This window comes from Fusarium verticillioides, chromosome 1, assembly GCF_000149555.1.
Source record: "Fusarium verticillioides 7600 chromosome 1, whole genome shotgun sequence".
Lineage (NCBI taxonomy): Eukaryota > Fungi > Ascomycota > Sordariomycetes > Hypocreales > Nectriaceae > Fusarium > Fusarium verticillioides.
Window position 1 is genome coordinate 536,569 of NC_031675.1, and position 20,706 is coordinate 557,274.

Consider the following 20,706-nt stretch of genomic DNA (forward strand, 5'->3'; position numbering starts at 1 on the left):
TCAGGAGAGTGTCTTGGCAGTGAAGATGAGAGAACATGGATATGGTTTTAGGACTTACTGTAGCAGGCTGAAGGGGTCTGGAAAGAATGGTACTGAGTGGTCGTGACTCACATAAAGTCCAGCAAGGTGAGGAAGGGTTCACGGCAACTCTTCACGGCAACTCGTCGAGACTGTTCAACGGGGTAGCTAAGGTACGAAGAGACTGAAGGGAAAGTTCTTCAGCACTTGAAGTAGGTATAATACGAGACTGGCGACATCTCGTTCAACTACGTTGCATACCCCTAGGGAGAGCTCTCTTCTCTTGAGCTTGAGACATCTCATCCACACAAGCTATGAAGTTGGCGGACGAGAATATTCTTCGCACGGCCGACGCATCAACCACTTTGTTCCACAGTCTCTACATTGCTAGAGAGGAACCAAACCTCGGCCTATTCTTTGTCTGCCTGGAAAGCTAAACACTGGGTTGACGATAAGGGGGCTTAGAGTACGGTAAGCTCTTAGGGAGCAAGAAAATATGAGAATTTAGAAGAGAACACTAAAATAAATTCAACAAAGACTCCCCTGAATTTAGACTGTATTTCCTAAGCCTTTCCATCCTTTAGGATGAAGGTCTTCAGCTTTTTTGCCTCCCCCTTGTATCACCATGGTATCTATCTTGACTGGTCCTCATCTCAAGACGTTCATTCACTCCACACCCCGAGCCTTCATGAAATCCACCATGTCGAAGAAACTCTTCTTATACCTCCTCTCCTGCGTCGTCCTATTAACAGTCTGTATTCCAAAGTGCGCATCATAATCTCCAAACTCCCAATTATCCGCAAAGCTCCACGCATAAGCCCCCACAACCTCGACACCGTCCTCCCAAATCGCCTTGAGCGTCTCAGACAAGAAACTCAAGTAGTAAATACTCCTCGGCGTGTCAAACAGCTGGTCAGACAATTCCTTATCAGCTTCTGCGTACACGGGGAAACCAAACTCTGTGAGAGCAACGGGGGTCTTCCATGTGTTGTGCAGGTAGTTGAGATAGCTGCGTAGGTAGGTTGGTGTTATGTACACGTAGCTCTGGGAGCGGTAGCCGATGTTCCAGCCATTCACGGTTGTGGTGGTCTGGTTGACGCAGTAGGGGCGGAATGTTGAGGATGAGTTTGATGCACATTCGAGGACGCTGTCTTTTTCATCTGGGATGGGTGGTGCGATGACGGTAGCAGTGTAGGGATCAATACCCAGGAAATCTGCTGTACCGCCAATGTACTTGAGATCATCCTCACTCAGAGGGACATAATCCTCAAAGGTCTTCTTGAACGACTCAGGGTAGTCCTCGCCCAGGAAAATCGGATTACAGAACGGTCCCAGCTGAATAGAGTTGAAGTGGTCCGCAGCGTAGACATCAGCTTCACTCTTAGGATCACGAGGAACACCAAAGTTGTTGTTGAACTTGAGCGCAATCTTGCCCTTGCCGCCAAGTTCCTCTTTATACCAGTGATAAACTCGCGCATGAGCCTTGACCACATTGTTGATGGAAAGTGCATTGTATGAGTAGAGAAGAGGCTCGTTGAAGGTGAACCAAACAGGTACACGATCGGCATAGTGCGCCATAGCAACCTTTGCATAGTGGACGAAAGCATCTTGGAAAGTCTCATTCTGATAAGCGCCGTTGACGTAGCCAATCTCAGGTGGATCAGCAGCTTTGGTGAGATTGCTGCCATAGAACTGGAGAGGCGTATCGAAGTGAAGCAGGGTAACCTCAGGAGTCATGCCCTTCTCAAGGATGAAATTGATCACGTCGTTATAATGATCGATACCCTCCTGGTTAACAGGCGTGCCAGGCAGAGCAAAAGGCAGAATTCTCGTCCACGCAATACTGAACGAGAAATGCTTAGCTCCCATCGCAGCAACGCGCTCAATATCTTGCTTGTAGTAGTAATAATGCTCATTCGTAACATAATCCTTCGCACGGCCATCTTGGACGAGGATGTCCATGAGAGACGGTGCCTTTCCTTCTTCCGCAGTGGCACCCTCAATTTGACTTGCAGAGCTAGCAACTCCGAAGCTGAAGTTCTTGGGGAAGTTGTAGCAGTCCGACGGGCCAAAGTAGTCCCGTGGCGGTAGAACTAGCTCACTGCTGGGAATAGGAGTGGGGGACACAGTTGTGCTGAAAATTCCCGTCTCAGTGAAGTTGGGCGGGTTTGCATGTTCCCAGAGAGCAGTCCATGCGGCTTGCCCATAAGGATCATCTGTATCTGAAGCCTTTGTGGTGGCATTGGGGTCCCATTTTCCCCAGGTTGTGAAGGACAGTGACGGCACGAGAGAGATGAGGGACTCTGGTGGATTGGCGTATGTAGTCGTTGTTGTGGGAGACGGCACCGAAGTAGCGTATCTCACAGTCTCAGAGAGGGTATAACTAAATGGTGTATATGTGTATTTCGGCTCATGTGTCTTTGTAGCCTTTTTACACTGAGGACGCTCGGTAGGACCCTTTGCATCAAGATAGATCTGCTGGCCAACAGCCAGCGACGCAAAGAGGAATTGTATCACAGCGTATGAGGGTGTCATGATGGGCGACTGAGATACAGAACTAACGAGCAAAACAGCCCGCGCGAACCCAAGATATATATGCTCAAGCTACTCTATGTCTCCTCCCACAACATCATGATCCGTCCTTGCCGTCCTTCGGGGGGGTAAGAAAACACCGGACCTTAACGTAGGGCGTCAAAATAAACTTAGCAAAGGGTATCCTAAGTCTATACTAAACTTATCCTAAACTTATACTAAGTTACCTAAGTGTTATTGTCACTTGGTATCAAGATTCTGAGTTTTCTTTCCTCCCCTAGCCGTCACCATCAATTCTGAACCGAAAAGCACTGCAATTCCGCGTGTTAGTCGATCCCCAGACTTTTCGGACCGATTCAAACCTGTTCTTTATGAGAAATCGCGGGGAAGTTGTGGGGATGTAACGGTCATGCTCTCGCTTTACAAAGCCACGGATACTCCGACTTGCACGGGAAATCATACGTGCTCGCGGTACCGTGTCGTTTGTGGGGATAGAGCAGTGACGGCATCGTGCTATTAGATTTCCCCGGACCAAGATTATGGTGCCGGCCTTGTCGATCTTTGCGGGTTATGGCCCAGGGATCCGGTTTACCCCAGAGTTACTGTCCAATGGGAGGATAAGATGAAAAGTTTATGAGGAGCCGATGGTGAGAGCCGTTTTTGTATTTCGCCGAAGTCGAGCGATTGACATGATGTTTCGGGGTTTCGGGGTATCTCGAGAGGGAATGGTTTGAAAGCTAACCATGGGAAACCAGACCAAAGTTGTTAATCCCGCCCGTGATATCATTGATGGCGCACAGTTGAAGTATAGCTTATTCATCTGGGACAGAGCTGAACCCACCATAGACTATACTTGCAGTTTATTAATTGTCCTTCATCGCGACTCTTCGTCTCTGATGCAGCTTTATAGTATGTATGTACTTTGCCAGCGTCTCGGCGCAACTGAGAAGGCAGCATCAGGCAGCAAGAATAACATAAGACTTTAGTAGAGAATGTCAAAGTAAACTCAATAAAGACTCCTCTAAAATTAGACTAGATTGTCTAAAAGTTTTCATTCCTTAGGATGAGTATGTCTATAGGGCCGCAGGTTCCTCAGTTCATTGTTCGCTTTGCATGAGCACTTGGGCACACCATTTCTTGTGGCTCAACGGCGACACACGAGCTGATTGATAAGATCTAAGAACGTTTTAAACACAAAGAGTTCGACTTGTGCAAAGAGCAATACTTTATCCTTCAATTGCATCCAGACAAAGAGATAACCCATCGACCTTAGTGTTTACGATTCAACACTCAACCTACATCTCTGTAGGGCCGGTTGGCAGTGTACAGTATCGTATTACATACTGGCAGCTAGCTGAATAAACTGATAGTTCGCACATACGAGACATATAAGCTCTACTTGTCAACCAGTATTCTTCTCTCTGTTCAGCCAAGAGTTAGAATATTATGAAGAAAGCAGCAGCAGCAGTTTCTACAACTGCCCCGTATCATTAAATCTTACTCAGTTTCATGTTACTTCCCTACACTATTGCTATACTTTAGGATACTCAATTAGCTAGCTTACTATTACCCTTTTGCAGCTTGAATACTCTAGCAGTATAGCTAGCTTAATATAAGCTATTAATTGCTAAAAAGCTGTTTATGAGTGCTGTATCTGACCCTGACGCGCCAAATCTGATGTCCTGATTTGGTAAATCGCCAGGGTTACCAGCCTCATCCTTAACCATAAGGCTACCTTTCTTACAGAATAACAGCGAGGCTATCTTAAAGCAATAGGCAACCTTGTGCCTTGTGGCATAGGTAGTCGCCTTACTGTTGCCATAAATGGTATCAACCCATGTACGGTGACGGTCTGCATCAGGTGCCCTATCCCTAGTGTCCATGTACCGATCATACCAGCTCATCAGCCTCTGCACCGTATCGTCAGTCTCATCCATTACATTAGCACAATAGATTTTCTTCTCAGGGCCACGCGGCCTCCGTAGAAGCTCTACAATCGCAAAATACCTCTTAGGAAACCCTTTATTCCGGATACAGATGATATGGAAGAGAACATCATGAGTTGTAGTCGGATCAAAATCATCAAATATACTTTGCTCCAACGGACCATGAGCCATACCATCGTAATCGAGGGTGATAATGTCAGGTGGCATATATATGTTGGTTATGTCAAGATGCTGAGCGGTTGTATGGGCACCTTTCCAGGCTAAGCTGATCTGACCTTGTGTTATGGAATGTGCAGTAGTGCAGTATTGGGAATGCCTACTCGGACGGGCATTGGCTACCCGAGGCCAAGGCAGTGTTATCTCCATCTGCTGTCGCGGGTCAGTTTTTAGGATTGTGGTGCCGTCAGTAAGAACTTGGACTCGGCCCTCGGGCCCCTTAACGGGGACTAAATGATCATTTGGATCCATAATCTGTGAAGCATACTGGTAGCCACCGGTGCAAAGGTGCTCGATAAAGACACGCTTTGTGCCCCTGTGCTTCATGATCCTGCCAGCCTCTGTTCTTGCTAGTGACTTGGTGAAAGAGATTGGAATTGGGTCACAGATGGAAACCTGGTACTTTTCAAAAGAGCTAGGGCGCATATTGCAATATGTGTTGCAATGTGTGTTGTAGTGTACCAGACTTGAAATGTAAAGTAAGAACATTGCTATATAGAAGGTATATATATAGTTATACCTAATTGATATCACAACCATTTAAATGGGTTGTCCTATACATTAGCTCTGTTCTAGCTACAAAGCTGTATGGTCATCTTCCCAGCCTTATTGCTTGGCTACTCTTTTTTGTCTCATGCAGTCTTATGGTACTGCAGTTAATAACAGAGCTAGGCTGAACGATAGCATGTTTACCGCAGCAAGGCACCTGCGCAGCCTGACTCTTTGTTCTAAAGTCATTATTCAGCTAACACTGGCACATCGCATCTTGCATCGAGAGGGTTTGAGTAGCAAGGACGGTTCAGGACAATGGTCAAGTAAACTTAGCAGTAGATATTAAAGCGGGATGAACACTCGGGGCCAAATAAAACCATGTTCATCATATCAATAGGGCTTTTCAGATCGGTCCTTTATCCCGGATGTCTTGATTCGGTGAAAAACCAATAGGACTGTGGAAAAGCGCCTTATACTAAGAGAAACCAGACTGGATGCTGGAGGACACATCGAGCAACAGATTAAGGCAACTGATCTCTGTGGGCCGGGTCATCTTTTGTTCATATCATGTGGCTCCAAATTATGCTCTAACGTTCCTTGGCGATATTCAGACTGGAAGAAACAACCAGTTTCTACTTAGTCCCACTGATTCATTACGGGACAAAGAATTTCGGGTATTTTATGCGCAATCTAAAGCCCCTATTGACGTAGTATCGTATGTGTTAAATCAATTCAACCGCTCAAGATCATCCGGTCAAACACAAATACTACAGCAGCCATGGCCAAGTGAGCATATATACTCCCATCTACTCGATTGTCTCTTGGCGCCTCAATGCTCACTAATAGTCCAACGGACCAGGCTTGTCTGCCACGGAAAAGCTTCCAAGGGCATAGTCATTGGGCGTTAGGTCTCGAGTGACAAAAGACTTGGCCATGGTCATGAGACTCATGTATCGTCGTTCATGACCAAGATGTAAGACAAGAGACTTGGCAGTCTATTGATACTGACTACGTTTTCATATTTAGATACCCCAAAGATGGTAACTGGCTCAAAACCAGTCTTTCCCCGGAGTTTATTCAAAATCAGTTCAGACTTATGCTCATGGCAGAAGCCTTTGGCTGTCATGTATGAGTGAAGGTAGCGGGAGAGCTGCACCTCGCGATATGTTTCCACCTGTAGGACAACTGTCACTTTCACATGACTAAGAATGATTTATAAATGACTCAAATATTGAGTAGCTTCTTTGATGTTACTTGCAGTAATTAAGAAAAGTTGACAAGAGGCGTTGACGACCAACGCCGTGGCTATCTACTAAGCTGAAGCCCTGTTAGAACATCATCACGAAGTCATCGGCGCCCCCTATGCCACATGAAGCAAGTCACCACAGACCAATCCACGCAAAGGTATGAATTCAAATAACCGGCGTGTTCTCTTGCTCTAAACGCTTTTCCATCCACCCAGGTTATCGGAACGTGGAAGCAAGCCCGGCGACGATCAAGATCTCGAAACACAATAGACGATTCAAGCAATCGCATGTAAAACAGCGAGTCCCCAGACTAGAAGAAATGGAGGGGCCACAGACGTCGGACCATGTTCCGGATACGTGCTGGGGTCGGGGTTGGCGATAGGAGACAGCATTCCGAAGTCGCTGGGTCAACTATTGTCGGCGTTCACTTACACAGATCACCAGTCTCTTGGTGTGTGAGTATTTGAGTGGCTTGTAGTTAGGTTGCGCCACAGGAACGCCTTTGTATATGCCAAGTTGGTGTCTCAGATGTTGAAGATGCGGGAATAGTGTCAGATGAACTGCTTGCGAGGGCAGTGAGACATTCTACAACACAACACATTTCACTCTACAACCGCAACCACAAGACTCCCTCATGATTACTTATATATATTGCTTCGTTTCTATCATATATGACATTTAGTATCTTCAGCTAGCCCCTCAAGTCCAATTCCACATCCGCTGCATCGAGTCTAGTCCAGGAACAACTGGAATTTTGCCACGGCCACCATCAAAGACACACAAATCTAGAGCAACAATAGCTCAAACTTACGCTACAATCCTCACCAACGATTTGACTTTTCCCACAATGATCGACTTGCCGAGTCACAGAGTATAAGATGACGAGTACTTCCCGTTTGCGGATGCCATTGTCTCAGTCTCTCTTTAACCACCACTCCACAAACTTGAAACCCCTGATCTTTTCAGATCAATTCCACTCTCTTTAAAACAACAAAACTTGTGGTTCATCATACAAAAATGAAGGCTTATCTCGCGCTCTCTATCCTGGCCTGCGCCATCTCAACTTCAGCTAAGAACATCCACCGCAGGGCTGACAATATCCTTCCTGCTGCTGGTATTCCCGTCAAGGCTGGGTATAACGCTTATGGAGGAAATTATGATCATCCTGAGACGAACAAGTATCAGCCTGTCGGGCAGAAGCAGGCTTCTACTGGTAGCTCAGGTACTACCAATACCGGGGGCAAGAAGGCAACGGCTCAGAGCACAAAGTGCATTTCGAAGAGCAAGCTTGAGTCTATAGTCAACAAATACGTCTCGACTTTCTCTGGTATCACAGATGGTGGAGCGTTGGCCAGGACTATCTTCGATGAGGACGTCAAATTTTACTCTCAATCTATCTGGTGGACTTCATCATCCTCCAAGATCAACAAGTACGCCAAGGTAAACATATCCTCACCTTCTCACTCTGCACCTATAGGCTGACAGTTTCCAGAACGATGACTTTCCTCCCATCTACAAGAACCGCCAGGAGCTCATCGAAGGCAACACTGAAAATACCAATGACCCCAGCGCCTTCATCAAAGGACCCATCGCTTACGGCTGCAACTCTTTCACATTCTACTGGAAGGGCGACTTCGAGGTCCCCAAGGGAACTCGTCGTGGTCGCGGCAACGGTATCGATATGGTTTTCTTGAACCCTGAGACTGGGAAGGTCAAGAAAGCGTACTCTGAGTACAACACCCTCAACCAGGTCTACAACTGGGGTGCTCATATCACCTGGTCTAAGGATGAAGTCTGCTGTGATTGCCCGGTAGTGTTTGATCCTAAGTGCAAGTGCAAGAAATAATCTTGGAGTGTCTGTAGCATAGCTGGTCTAGGATAGAGGAAAAGGCGTTGGGTTCTTCGTTTGGGTTTGGTCATGGGTGAACTTAGATAGGCGTCGATGCATATACAATCTTTGCAATATAAGCACATTATCATTCGAACTTATATTCAGTCCTTCCTGTTAAATCTTACATATGTGTATGTTTATGTCTAAAGACGGCTTGATACCTTGGACTCATCACCCAAGAAAACGTTGATCAACTTGGAAAATTCATCCGCGTACTGATACAGGAAGCCATGTCCAGAATCAGGGTACAAGTGTAGTTGCGCCTGGGCATTCTTCAGCTTCTTCCATATCACGATGCTGTTTTCTGTAGGCAACAGAAGATCTTCACTTCCTACTCTTGTGTTAGCGCTTTGCAACTCAAGTATCAGTCCAACTTACCATTTGCAATCAGCACAGGTATACGAAGCTCTTCCAATCGATCATAAGACGCATCCTTAGCCTGCTTCGGATCCATGAACTTTGCAAAAGCAATTCCCTGCAGACGAGCATTCGCGGGATCAACATGATCCGTCCTATCCTTTCGTGCAGTAGTGATTCTCTCCCATGCAGCCTCACCCGCAGCCCTGCTCTTATCAGAAGTGTTAAACATGCTCATAAGAAAAGCTTCCTTGTGCTCTCCCTCCGTCTTGGCAGCACTGAGAGCATTGAAGGCCTTCAGAGAAGGCGCTGGTACTACACCTTCGCCTGTGCTGGGCATAGTTCCACAGAGGATAAGCCGACGAACGAGATCCTTTCCGTTGAGGGCGACGAGCTGAGCAACACAGCCGCCCATAGAGAAGCCCATTACATCAGTCTTGTTCACGTCGAGCGCGCGGAGGACGTTGATGTAGTATTGTGCCCATTGCTTGTACTGCTTGGGGACTTCGCCCTCTGAGCGCCCAACGCCTGCGTTGTCAATGGTGATGATGGGGCGCTTGGCCGCGATGGGGTTTATAAGAGCTGGGTCCCAATGGTCCATCGTTCCTCTGATGTTGTCAGTCCAGGCCTGGAACTGGGATTGAAGAGATGTTCACCTGTAGTGCATGCACAATGTGAGGGGTACGCCTTGTTTCGCGCCGAAGCGCCTGTAGGCGAACTTGATGCCATCTACGGTGATGAACTGATCTTGAGCTGTTTCATACGTCGACATTTTGTGATTAATATGAGTCTGGTATTCGGATTTTTGAGTGTCAGATTTGGAAGCTGCTGTATAAGTTCGATGAGGATGCCGAGGTCCATCGGCTTTGACGTCAGGTGATCCGTGATCCGGGGAACCTGGTCAACGTTTTGAATACTTTCCTTATTGGGAAGTTGCACCAAGTCTCAGTGGACAGGAAGAATAAAGTTGACTTCACGATGCTCTGGGCGGATCTCAATGTAACTTACGGAGTACACAGGTAGCATAGACGATTATATTAACCCAGTATTGAATAAGCAGAGTTCTTTACACTTGTGAATGGCACTTGATGCACAGCCCTTGTAGAGTTATCCAGCGCTTCCATGTCTGTTGCTACTCGCTTGATTGTGGAAATCTTGCCTTTGGATGAGTTTCACTAGGCTCGATTCTCACTAGAAGTGAGATCCGCGAATGCCGCAAATGAGAGGGTGTCGCTCGAGGCGTTCCTTAACGTTGCCCATTCTTCTATCAGTACTACAAGAACAAAGAAAACACTGTAGGGTATGTCGACGAGTTTGCTACGGAAAGCTTTACCGCTCTTGCCAGCGTCAGGTCAGTGGTCTAAATCTACCAACTTGTGTTGGAAAAAGGGTGCAACGCAGAATTCATTTAACTGTCTCCTCCACTTCAAGATGTTCCGCCGCTTTCAAGGTTGGAGTCGCCAAGCGAAGCTCGTCCAGATACGAAGTTCTCGTACACAGAGCTGAGAGCCACTGAGTGCATGTCGCTCCCGTAGTAGAAGAGAACTCTGCCGTTTTGGTGGAAACTGCCATCGGCCTGTTCAAAGAACTAGGTCAAGTTCTCGTCTCTCTCGCTAACAGCCCAAGCCAGAGTATGGTAGTCCTTCTTGATACCGGTAAAGATATTCTCCATCGTACCGTTAAGCCAGCCAGACTTGGTAGTAGGCAGACTCGTCAGTATAGCCGTACCTTGGTCCTGAGGCATGACGATAGCCATGTAATGCATATCATCATCATACTAGGCAGTGAACTTCTTCTCTGTTGGCATACCGGCGAATTGATCCACGATAGTCGCAATGCCAAGACTGTCGGGGCTGCTGTTTGACGTAGCCTCGAGCTTCTTGATGTCTTGAAGTTCCTTGATCGAGGAAGTCTTTCGAATGCGATTACCCAAGCGAGCCTGCATCTCCCGAATTTTAAGACAAGTGCCATAACAGCACCAGGGCTAAGCCATGAGGTATTCAAACTCATCATCAATGTTGATCTGCGAGATCATCTTCCCCTTACCATTAAAAAGGCCTCCTTTTTTTTTTTTTTTTTTTTTTTTTTTTTTTTTTGAAAGGTAGATAACCTTTAAGGGCTTAAGCGTACGAGCAAGTTCAGCAGCCGCAACGTCCGCATTGGCATTTAAGAGGTGACCTTCATCCCCTTCAGCCATTGAAGTCAGGATCGGTATGTATCCTGCTGATATACTGCTCTCGATAGCTTCCTTCCGAACCTCTGTGATCTTGCTAGCATACTGCCACTTCTCCTTGTCAAGGTAAGAAGCTCTAAAGGCTCCCTGTATAGATCGTGCTGTGACACTAAATGCGTCTAAGCGTTTGATAAGTTGCAAGTTTTCTTCTAGAAAAAGCTTACGTGCAATAGTAAGGGTTTTGGCATCAGAGTAACTGATGCCATCTTCAAATTGAGGAACCACCCCCTCAGCTTCTAAGCGGAAATTCAGTTGCGGACCGCCGCCGTGGACAATCACTGGGTACAGCCCAAGCTCATAGAGCAATAGTATACTGCCACAGAACTCGTCTAGGTGTTCCTGAAGAATGGCGCCCCCGACCTTGATGACTGCAAAATGCTCTGAGGTAAGCGTGAAAACCTTGAGGTACGCTGCTGTCTCGCGCTTGCTGTCAATGTTGCTGACAGTCTGTGCCTCAATCTCACGGGCCCGATCTCTGTTGAGTGAGAAAGCGGCGGCGAGGGCATGAAATATTGAGAGACCGCGGTTGAGGCATCGGAATGAGGTCAGGGAGGGGGCGGACACACGAGTGAGAGTTTGGGACGTAGCCAGGCGGGCGCTGGTCCTAAGGATAACAGCAGTAGATGGCAGCATCTCGAAATTGTCTCCTGTCTGAAGCAGATGCAAAAGTTATTGTGGTTGTAGTTGACTCATGAGGTAGGAGTTTTGAGCTCAGATCAATGCCCTGCCCCTCCTGTCTTCGGAGGGCCAAGTAGCACCAGCATGTGTCATAGCATAATGGATCGGTCAGGTTCGCAGCTCAGATACAGGGTCGCAGTGGTTTTAATCCATATAAGTCATTGGATGCTATTCCCAAACAAACACCACTACTAGCTAATCATTCATATACTCTATCGATATCACCCTCAGTATAACCCCTCTCACTACAGCAGGCTAAGCCTGTTTAGGAAAAAATGTGTCTTCCGTAGTATAGTGGTCAGTATGCAAGCTTGTCACGCTTGAGACCCGGGTTCAATTCCCGGCGGGAGAGATCCAGCCACCTGCGGTACGCAGGTTTCTTTTTTGCATTTTTCCCATTCATCGCATCAGATCACTACGATAACTACACCATCTTTTTGCCATCAAGTTATCTTACTATGAATACACTCCGTGATGATACCAGAAGTAAAAGATAAGCCACCACTAAATGCCGGGTATCGACGAGTAGTATAAAATAAGCGAAATCATCACCCTCCTCAACACATACAGATACTATGACACCTGGTTGCTTGGGCGCCCCAATCCAACTGCTACAATACCATGGTCCGCCAAGCAACAATGCACCACCACCCCGTACCCTTTTGAGAAATAACAAAAAGAAGTTCCTCCATCTCATGACATACATACATGTAAAGAATCTATCTCCATTATCGTGCAAACACCTTGACCACGCCGTCGCCGCCAGCGCTGACTACCCATTTACCATCTTGACTCCACACGCAGGCGCAGATGCCCTCGCCGCGCATCACGCGGTGACTCGTCACTTCTTGCGTGCAGGTGCGCTTCTCGAGACTCCAGAAACGGAGGGAGGCGTCGTGACCCGCGCTGACGAGTTCACGACCGTCAGGGCTGAGGGAAAGACTGGAAATGGCGTCAGGGTGAGCGATCATGTTATATGTACATTGGCCTGGAGAACAATTAGTCTTTGTAAGGATTCGTGATACATGCAACTTACCGCTGTTGGCATCGAAGAACCGGATGAAGCGGTCTTCGTGGCCAGAAATGATAGTTCCCTCGACACCTGAACCAGCCATGGATCGTCCACCTCCAGTGGCACCTGGGCTGGCATCTTCTTCCCCTATGCTACCGCTGTGGTTCTGGTTAGCCTGATCGAGACCGATTGTCGTAGCCACAACGGCATTAACGCTGGTCTTGTTTGACTGATCATATGTTTCAAGGCTGTCCATGTTGCCGATCTGTTCACCGGTTCGGGTGTCATAAACGATAATGGCGGCATCTGAGTACGAGACGACGAACGACTCTCCAGTGGTACCCAAAGGTGTGATGCACGTCGGACTGGCGGTGGAGCCGTCAGACCTCGAGATGTTGTGTACAAGGGTATGGTTGAAGGGCGAGTTAGAGGCGATGGTAGGTTGGGGAGTATTGGAGAATCCACTGCCGGAGCTCATCGAGTTACCACGGACTCTGCCTCCGCGGCCGGTCATGGCTCGGTTTGTTCCAGGTTGTGGTGAGCTCAGCTGAGGAGGTGCGCTCACTGACCACAAACGAACACTGCCGTCTGCAGCACCCGAAACAACCAAGATACGATCCGTGCTACCGTAGGGACTTGAGCTTCCGAATATTTGACCAAGAGTTGCTGGCAGAACACATATGGCCCAGACTGCATCAGTGTGTCCCTCAAGAGTCGCCTTGGGATCAACCCTTCCACGCTCCCAAACTCGAATGGTCGCATCTTGGCCGCCGGAGAATATCCAGCCGTCGCCTTGTGCGCGACCTCCAGTTGAGAAATTCGGCGAGGGTGACCACGATGTCAAACACAGAATTGCTCCTGCGTGACCACGGTGTGTAAAGTTGGCTGTAACATCAAGGTCTGACGCTGTGTGCGCAAGACCTCCAGGGTGACCATCCAATCGAGGAATGTGGAAGCGCTTGATCATACCGTCGTCTCCTCCAGTACAGATTTCTGGCTCGCCGGGGCTACCGCCCCCAGAGAATATGATTGTGCGAACAGTGTCGAGGTGACCTCGGAGTCCAAATCTGAGCTTGAAATTACCACTCTCAGCTTTTTGGGCAGCCAAGGCTAGCTCATGATCGGCACTTCGTCTTCTAGACATGGAGCCTTTTCGTCGGTGGGAGCTATCTCGTCGGCTCGGCGACTTGGGGAGGTTATCAGCGGTAGGGAAAGCATCGGTATCAGGGCGGTTAGGTTGAGAATTGGGCTGCGAGTTTCCAGGTTCAGGGAATGTACCCTCGGGGAACTCCCACCCATCATTCTCAGGTTGTGCAGAGTGCTTCTCTCTAAGTTCAGCAGAATCATCCATTCCACCCAAAACCTCTGCTGCATGGTTTGCTTGTGGCATGTGATCTTCAACCGGTCGGGATGTTACTGAGACGGGCGCGGGCCAGTCATTAGAGTTTTGATACATGACGGGAGGGTGCTCGGACCGCACCATTGGCTGAGGCTGGTGTTCTTGCTTCTGACCAAAGTGTTGCTGTTGGTTTTGACTAGGAGGCGCATGATTCTGCTGAGATATCCTCGAGTTCATTTCTTGAGAGTGATTCTGAGCATTTCGTGTAGGTAGCTGAAACTGCTGCTGGGGAGCTGGCATGCCAAAAGCCTCAACTTCTCGCAGGTCCTCCATGATCGGTAGCGGGGGAGATTCTCGAGGTGGCTGCGGGTTCGCGGGGGTAATCATAAGGTACATAAATTCGGATTGACATTGATCAAGAAAGGTCTTAAGATCTTGTCGTTGAGCTTCCTCGTCACCTCGGTCGAGCTTCTCATAGTTAACACCATCGACACCGGGCACTGGCATATCCTCCAAGGTAGCTGCAACAATGTTAGTATGGAAAGTTGACACAAAGGGGCATTGCTCACATCTAAGCTTCTCTTGTATCTTTGCAGCCCGGTCATTCTTAGCCGCCGTCTCTGCATCAACCGCCTCCCGAGCCTGAAGCTGAGCCGTCTGCTCCTTAACCTTTCGCTCCAGCATAGTCACGTATTTCCTCAGCACGCGCTGAGTAGCATCGGCCCTCCGCGCCTGACCCTCGAGGTTGGCGATGCGGCCCTTCATCTCCTGCTTCTCAATCTCCCACGAGTTCCTATCGCGCTCATGTCTGTGCCATTCGGTCTGCAGGAATCGCATGACGCCCTGGAGGGTGTACTCGGTGGCCTGGGGGATGTTCGAGCCATTGCCCTGCATCATAGGTCCCATTTCCAGGCCGCCCACGCCGTTGCCAGCATTAGGGCCCATCGCGGCGCGCCTCTCTCAATTGGACGGGTGCATGGAGCTTCGAGTCGGTTTGGGAGAGATGGCGATGGAGGCGAGCGAGTGCCGGATTTGAGGTCGGGCAAGCTCGTTGCGGTTGTTGGAGTGTGATGTGATGTGATCAGATGTGACGAAGCCAGATGTTGGGAACCTGGAAGCTCCTGCGCGAAAGATACAACGAGCCTTGGCACGTGTTGTCGTCTCGGTGAAGTTTCGGTCCTGACCTATCTGAATAGACGTCGAATCGTGATATCGTGATTTGCTTTCTGTCGATAGAAAGCCAAAAAATTGGGCGTCGGGTCGTGTGCTGCTAAGAACCAAGCTTGCCAGTCTTGGTCGGGTACTTTGAGGTCGGGTGCATCTGTCTGTTGTGCTGTCCTGTGTAGTGGCCCTGTACCTCCACGCTGCTAGTTGGTGCTATCCTCTATATCGACGCTTTGCCGCTGAGATTTTGACCAATCAGCGCTGAACAAGCTTGACTTGGAAATGGATGTGAGGCTGTCAGGCATCAACTTGGAACCCCTGGCTAACGGTGCGGATCACTGATACAGGGACCGATAATCAACAGGGAAGGATTTCAGCTCCGAACAAAGCAAATTTGATGACAAACGTCTTTGTTTGTGTCTTGTTTTAGTGCTGGTTAGTTGAAAGTCAAACATGGAAAGGCCCTTAATTGAATCCAAGACCGTGGAACCTTGCAGCGAAGTGAATCTGTTACCCAACACCAGTTTCTCCTGAATCAGACTCTACTTTGATATACCAATCACAGTAAAGATAGCCTGATTCTATGCCTAATCATCCTTGAGCCTGGTTAGGCCTATCACGGTGCTTATTACTCTGAACTCCAAACTCTAAACCCAGGCCTTAAATAATAATGTGACAGCATTAAAACTCTAGCTCCTCTACTTCCATACCACAATCAACACATGTCTTGATCGTCATCCCATCCTCGTTCTCAACCGTTCTTCCCCATTCGTGAACATGCCGTCCACCTCCTATTGCATCTCCAAACTTGCTTGCACCAGACTTGCTCAGATTGCCAGCCTGTCTGCGAAAAGCGTCCGTTCTTGTCTTTTTCTTCAAGTCAAGTAGCTTCTCTTTGAACTTGGCTTCCTTGCGAGCCTTCTTTTGTGTTTCTCGTCGCTCATATTCAGCGTCCAAGGCTTCTGATGACCCCCACTTCGTCTTGATCGCATATTCTTCTACTTGACATCGAAGGAAGAGCATCATGTCGTGCCAATGGGATTTGTGAGGGTTTGGCTTTGAGAGATGTGGTAGTAACTCTGGATCTCGTAGCTCGGCTATTTCATGTTAGCGATGACAGCCCGATACCTTAGGTGGAACAACTCACGGTCTGTAAGCAGATAATCCTCCTTGCACTCAGTCTTCGTCAACAACGAGTACTTTTCTGGATATTTCTCCTTGCACTTGTTGCAAACACAGATATGGAAGACTTCTTCCCAGATAAAGTCAATCTCCAAGCTCTTGCAATCCTGGCACTTCTTTCGAGTCTCGTCGTCCGCGAGCACACTCAGCCCGGGCTCAAAAGGGCCAGATTTTAGCCTCTTCAAGTTCCGTATCAGCTGTAATCTCTCCCACTCCTGAACGCTCATGTGCTTCGGTCGCTGGTCATCCTCGGACTGTCCAGGCTTCTTGCCACCCAGAGCATAGTTATGCGGATCATCTTCCGTCGATAAGAAACCACCCTTCGTATCTGTCATGGCGCTCATGTTGTAATCGACGAACTTTGTGAACTTGCGTGCCGGCCGCAAAGCCTCCTCATCGCCTTTGTTACGCCCATCTCGATTCGTTCCCTTAGGGGCATCTGCTGTAGAGATAGAACTGTACGGTCGCTTTCCGTCGGCAGTTTTAGAGATGTAAACGTCTTTTGTTGGCACGAAACCTCCAGAGCTCTTCGGGATTTCGGGTGCGGTGCCGGTCGCTCGTTGTTCAGCTTCACGCTGGTCTCGGATCGCCTTTGCGCGGAGTCGGTTCTCTTCCTAGATACAGGTCAGAATCCCCAGAGAATAGACACATTTACCCCAGGGATTTACATACTATGCGCTTCGTAACTTCTGGGGTCGGCGGAGTGATGGTGGGTGCAGGCTTTGTTGCCCGAGGTGGTGTAGACGGCTGTTCCATGATGAGCAATCAGACCGGAGATGGGATACCGAAAGAACAATGAGGAGACAGAGACAGCTGGCTTCGTCACGGACTCGCAATACAAGTGGAAAGAGAGATTTTGCAGAGAAAAGACCAAATGCAGACGTCAAAAGAGAAGTTTGGCTCAGGGTCCTCGATGACGGCGATGGGTGGCGGAGGGGCGGATTGTCGCGATCAGAAATCTGAATTATGTCACCAATCTACACGAGAAAACGTGACTGCAGTCTACGCAAACTTTCGACAGTCACCAAAATGTGCAGGGCTTTTGAGGTCATAATCCTCAAGTTCTCGTAATAATCTTCTTGCTTTTCTACATTAGATATCATTTCAAGAAATTGCTCAATATGTTCCAATTCCTTGGTTTTGGCAATCGCCATAAGCAAATGCTTTTGCGAGCCATGACATCTGTATTATAGTACAACCAAGGTCTATTACAACCCCAGCCTACGGTCCGCGCTATCCTCTAAGCCCAAAATTCGTTTCAGAGGTTCTAGCTTACTCCTCCTTGGCACCACCACGGCCAGCGCGCTCAGCAGCCTCAACGGCCTTCTTGTCGCTCTGGGCGGGGCCACCCTGCATGGCGCTCATGAAACCCTGGGGCTGCTTGAAGGGACGCTTGAGGTCACCGGCGGCAGGCTGGCCGAGGACGTGGATCTTGACCATGTTGTTCTCGAAGGCGCTCTTGAGAGGGATGATGCTCTGGATGAGGAGAGGGTTGGTGTACTTCATGTAGATGTGCATGAAGGCCATCATGGCCATGCCCATAGCCTGGCCACGGAAAGCGGTGCGGATCTGCTGGTTGTCGTAGGCGTGGATGGTGGTGGTGACAAGCTTGCCCTCCTCAGTGGAGCCCATGGGGGCGGGCTCGACATACTTGAGGGTTGTGAGGTCTGTGGAGGCTCAAGTTAGTATTGCGATGGTGGAAATTGCCTCAGAGGTCAAGTTATCTTACCCTTCTTCTTGTTGATCTTCAGCTGGGTGTAGAAGTAGAGAGCAGCAATGATGACGTTGCTGGCGAGGTAAACGGCGCGAACGACGTTGAGTACGAAAGGGTCGTCGAAGGGAACACGCTTCGACACCTGCATCATACCCAAGATGATGATCAGGTTGGTGCTATCGCAAATGTCAGCGTTTTCTTCTTTGCGCCACCAGATAGTTAATCTGCGCGACGGCTGTCGCATGGAGAACGACTTACATCTGAGGGGAGAGAGCCATTTTGATTAATGGGTTGAAGAGACCAGGAAGGATTGAAGAGAAGAAGCAAGGAAAGAGAAAATGGCAAGGCCAAAAGGATTTGGGGGCTGATGGGAACAGAGTATGAAGATGGTTGCAAAGATTAGAGTGCGGGATGAAATGGAATGGATATGTCTTTGCTGGCCTTTTGGAGAGTGGCCTCCACCTGTGGCTTTTCGCCGCACCCTTAGCCCCCTTTGGCCACTGTGGGGAAGCTACCCGCAAACAGGATGAGACAAGGCCATTGGCTTATCTCAAATTTTAGGGGACTTTATCTCAGGTTGTGCCCCTAATTTCATATGTCGGCCTCCGTTGCATCCCCGAGCCTCATCGCGCCATTCATTCTCCCAACTTCCCATTGCTTCCATTTAGGAATTGGTTTAATCAAACAACAGTCGACCTGCCATCTTGGGACCCGCGTGAACGTGAAAGACCCCGTTTCTATTTTCTCTCAAAAGGCCAAGTTGCCCGGGCCTTAACAGTCTCAGCACAAATGACCTTGCGGAAGCCCGGAAGTTGTGTAACTGAACCCTTTGACTTGTTTCTTTGATGAAAGCGGAACGACTCGACGAGCTCTGCAGAACAACCATGGCCGTATCTTTGAACATTGTTCGAGTGGACATTATGTTAAAATATGGGAATTGATGAACAAAGAGTATTCGATGTTCTCAATGCGAATTGAACAAAGGAGAGTCGATGTTCTTGATTATTGTTCAGTCGAAGCAATGTTCACTTCCAAGGTTGAGCCTATGGGCCGACCTTGGAGGTCGTCACGATGGACTCGTCAATGGACACAGTATTTCTTTAAATACCAAAAGGACTCTCACAAACCTCATTTAGACTCACAGACTCAGTTTCCACGCAAATCACAGAGCCAATTTACTCAAACCAAACCGTGACTTAAACCAGGTCTGTATACCGAATTAAAGCCCAGCATGTCGTACTCATCACAACGCTACGATCTTGACGCTGCGGCAGCTAGGAGGCAAAATTCCCTCTATTCAAACCGGAGTGCTTACGGTGACTATGATCGGCGCCGCAGCAGCAGCTCCTCAAGTAGTCGTGATTCTCACTCGTACTCACGTAGGTCTGGCGAATCCGAAGTGCCTTACCATATGAGATGGGAACAGCAACATCATCATCACCACCATTCCAGACGGGAAGAGTATCTGCGCCCGAGACGGGGCTCAGCTTCTTCCTCAGAATTGGACGACGATTACTCTCATCTGAACAGAGAGCGCCGTGCGAGCAATGACCGACGACGCTCTCGTTCGGACAGAGGGCGGGATCGTTCGCCGCAGGAGGAGATCAACACGATGCTCAACAGTGGTCGGGCACCAATTATCAGACGAGGGTCAACCTATGGTACTTACATCATGCCCCTCGACATGCAAGGACACTATCAAACTTCGGACCCCACGAGATGTACTTGCAGATGTTGCCCCCATCCGACAGGTATTTCCCATAGCCACGATAACTATGGACATATGTCCGGCGACGTGCATACTACCAGCCAACGCCGTTCGCATCCGCCCCACAGATATAACCGCAATGGCAGGCCTGTCTTTGAGGTATATGACAACACAAGGAATGGGATGCGAAGCGAAAACAGTTTTTCGTTTACCATTTCAGTCAACCCCCGAGCGTCATGTGACCGCATCGTGGCCTTCTTGGCACCCGACAGGCGGTACGCCAAGGTTCTAGTGCACTGGAACAACGGGACGGTGCAGAGGCTCGACGGCAGCGTCCCGATGGTTGAGCTTCTAGAATACGCAGAATATCTCGAGATCAGGGAGGTGAAGCAGGTGCGCTGGGCAGCTTGACTACCGGCGTATCAAGATGTCAAGAAGGATGTAGATCGGGTGAAGTGGGCAACATCACAATTGGCGCGGGCGCCAGATGTCAAGATTGAGGGTGATAGACGAGAGATTTTGTGGAGATTGATGGTTGAAGGGTGAGCAAGCAGTAAGACACGGACGAATATGACGATATCAATGAGTGCAAGAGTAGGTAGTTTTGGATAGAAAAACACAAATATACGAGGAAATATACTCTGAGGCCTGCATCGTCAAGTCCCATGATACTAGAGTGATGAGGGGATTCCAAGAATGACAGCCTCAGCCTCCACAGTCTGCCTAGATTTGAACCATCACACGTAAAACCCACCAGTCATGTAACATGCCGTGCCGTACAAGGCTGATACTGGAGTATCATATCAATCTTGTATATTATCACTCACAACTGCTGTCCTGTCCAGTACGTAGCTCTGCCACCCCCATCACCGTTTGATATCGACTCACCGTGCCCTCCCTGAAAAACCTCATGCAACCACTTTAAATCGTATTTTGTTGTAATTTCATCGTTCACGTCTAAATAACCTTGTGATCCA

At 48.6% G+C, this 20,706-nt stretch overlaps 10 protein-coding genes and 1 non-coding gene across 11 annotated transcripts; 3 read left to right on the plus strand and 8 right to left on the minus strand.

Moving 5' to 3' along the window:
• Positions 1–684: 684 nt before the first annotated feature.
• Positions 685–2,553, minus strand: FVEG_09772 (beta-glucosidase; the record flags this gene model as incomplete). Its single annotated transcript, XM_018898840.1, has 1 exon — positions 685–2,553. The coding sequence occupies one exon, from the start codon at positions 2,551–2,553 to the stop codon at positions 685–687; it is 1,869 nt and encodes a 622-aa protein (XP_018756795.1).
• Positions 2,554–4,157: 1,604 nt separating this feature from the next.
• On the minus strand, positions 4,158–5,138 carry FVEG_09771 (hypothetical protein; the record flags this gene model as incomplete). Its single annotated transcript, XM_018898839.1, has 1 exon — positions 4,158–5,138. The coding sequence occupies one exon, from the start codon at positions 5,136–5,138 to the stop codon at positions 4,158–4,160; it is 981 nt and encodes a 326-aa protein (XP_018756794.1).
• A 2,330-nt stretch (positions 5,139–7,468) lies between these two features.
• Positions 7,469–8,297, plus strand: FVEG_09770 (hypothetical protein; the record flags this gene model as incomplete). The annotated part of the gene is made up of 2 exons (XM_018898838.1): positions 7,469–7,891; positions 7,944–8,297. 2 exons carry the CDS (start codon positions 7,469–7,471, stop codon positions 8,295–8,297), a joined length of 777 nt encoding a protein of 258 aa, XP_018756793.1.
• Positions 8,298–8,448: 151 nt separating this feature from the next.
• On the minus strand, positions 8,449–9,507 carry FVEG_09769 (hypothetical protein). The gene is made up of 3 exons (XM_018898837.1): positions 9,356–9,507; positions 8,721–9,307; positions 8,449–8,673 (listed from the first exon to the last, which is right to left on the minus strand). Exons 1-3 carry the CDS (start codon positions 9,469–9,471, stop codon positions 8,486–8,488), a joined length of 891 nt encoding a protein of 296 aa, XP_018756792.1. The 5' UTR covers positions 9,472–9,507; the 3' UTR covers positions 8,449–8,485.
• Positions 9,508–10,125: 618 nt separating this feature from the next.
• Positions 10,126–10,443, minus strand: FVEG_16660 (hypothetical protein; the record flags this gene model as incomplete). The annotated part of the gene is made up of 2 exons (XM_018905903.1): positions 10,126–10,275; positions 10,318–10,443. 2 exons carry the CDS (start codon positions 10,441–10,443, stop codon positions 10,126–10,128), a joined length of 276 nt encoding a protein of 91 aa, XP_018756791.1.
• A 33-nt stretch (positions 10,444–10,476) lies between these two features.
• FVEG_09768 (hypothetical protein) lies at positions 10,477–11,575 on the minus strand (the record flags this gene model as incomplete). Its single annotated transcript, XM_018898836.1, has 2 exons — positions 10,810–11,575; positions 10,477–10,683 (listed from the first exon to the last, which is right to left on the minus strand). Exons 1-2 carry the CDS (start codon positions 11,563–11,565, stop codon positions 10,477–10,479), a joined length of 963 nt encoding a protein of 320 aa, XP_018756790.1. The 5' UTR covers positions 11,566–11,575.
• Positions 11,576–11,890: 315 nt separating this feature from the next.
• On the plus strand, positions 11,891–11,962 carry FVEG_16659. Its single transcript has one exon. It is a non-coding gene; the product is annotated as a tRNA-Asp (tRNA).
• Positions 11,963–12,338: 376 nt separating this feature from the next.
• On the minus strand, positions 12,339–14,923 carry FVEG_09767 (hypothetical protein; the record flags this gene model as incomplete). Its single annotated transcript, XM_018898835.1, has 3 exons — positions 14,531–14,923; positions 12,647–14,482; positions 12,339–12,598 (listed from the first exon to the last, which is right to left on the minus strand). Exons 1-3 carry the CDS (start codon positions 14,904–14,906, stop codon positions 12,339–12,341), a joined length of 2,472 nt encoding a protein of 823 aa, XP_018756789.1. The 5' UTR covers positions 14,907–14,923.
• Positions 14,924–15,806: 883 nt separating this feature from the next.
• Positions 15,807–17,063, minus strand: FVEG_09766 (DNA-repair protein complementing XP-A cells; the record flags this gene model as incomplete). Its single annotated transcript, XM_018898834.1, has 3 exons — positions 15,807–16,222; positions 16,273–16,921; positions 16,980–17,063. The coding sequence occupies 3 exons, from the start codon at positions 17,061–17,063 to the stop codon at positions 15,807–15,809; spliced, it is 1,149 nt and encodes a 382-aa protein (XP_018756788.1).
• Positions 17,064–17,281: 218 nt separating this feature from the next.
• FVEG_09765 (hypothetical protein) lies at positions 17,282–18,446 on the minus strand. The gene is made up of 3 exons (XM_018898833.1): positions 18,280–18,446; positions 18,037–18,197; positions 17,282–17,974 (listed from the first exon to the last, which is right to left on the minus strand). Exons 1-3 carry the CDS (start codon positions 18,297–18,299, stop codon positions 17,580–17,582), a joined length of 576 nt encoding a protein of 191 aa, XP_018756787.1. The 5' UTR covers positions 18,300–18,446; the 3' UTR covers positions 17,282–17,579.
• Positions 18,447–18,626: 180 nt separating this feature from the next.
• On the plus strand, positions 18,627–20,381 carry FVEG_09764 (hypothetical protein). Its single transcript, XM_018898832.1, has one exon. The coding sequence runs from the start codon at positions 19,253–19,255 to the stop codon at positions 20,138–20,140; it is 888 nt and encodes a 295-aa protein (XP_018756786.1). The 5' UTR covers positions 18,627–19,252; the 3' UTR covers positions 20,141–20,381.
• Positions 20,382–20,706: the final 325 nt, after the last annotated feature.

What these genes read in the sequence shown, in the direction of transcription:
- FVEG_09764 (XM_018898832.1), top strand. Translation starts at nt 19,253, where the DNA reads ATGTCGTACTCATCACAACGCTACGATCTTGACGCTGCGGCAGCTAGG.
- FVEG_09765 (XM_018898833.1), bottom strand. Translation starts at nt 18,299, where the DNA reads ATGGCTCTCTCCCCTCAGAT. An exon ending in ATGGCTCTCTCCCCTCAGAT is followed by an intron (nt 18,198 to 18,279) that starts GTAAGTCGTTCT and finishes CATTTGCGATAG; the next exon opens with CACCAACCTGATCATCATCT. An exon ending in GAAGATCAACAAGAAGAAGG is followed by an intron (nt 17,975 to 18,036) that starts GTAAGATAACTT and finishes GAGCCTCCACAG; the next exon opens with ACCTCACAACCCTCAAGTAT.
- FVEG_09769 (XM_018898837.1), bottom strand. Translation starts at nt 9,471, where the DNA reads ATGTCGACGTATGAAACAGCTCAAGATCAGTTCATCACCGTAGATGGC. An exon ending in ACATTGTGCATGCACTACAG is followed by an intron (nt 9,308 to 9,355) that starts GTGAACATCTCT and finishes TGACAACATCAG; the next exon opens with AGGAACGATGGACCATTGGG. An exon ending in ACCTGTGCTGATTGCAAATG is followed by an intron (nt 8,674 to 8,720) that starts GTAAGTTGGACT and finishes ACACAAGAGTAG; the next exon opens with GAAGTGAAGATCTTCTGTTG.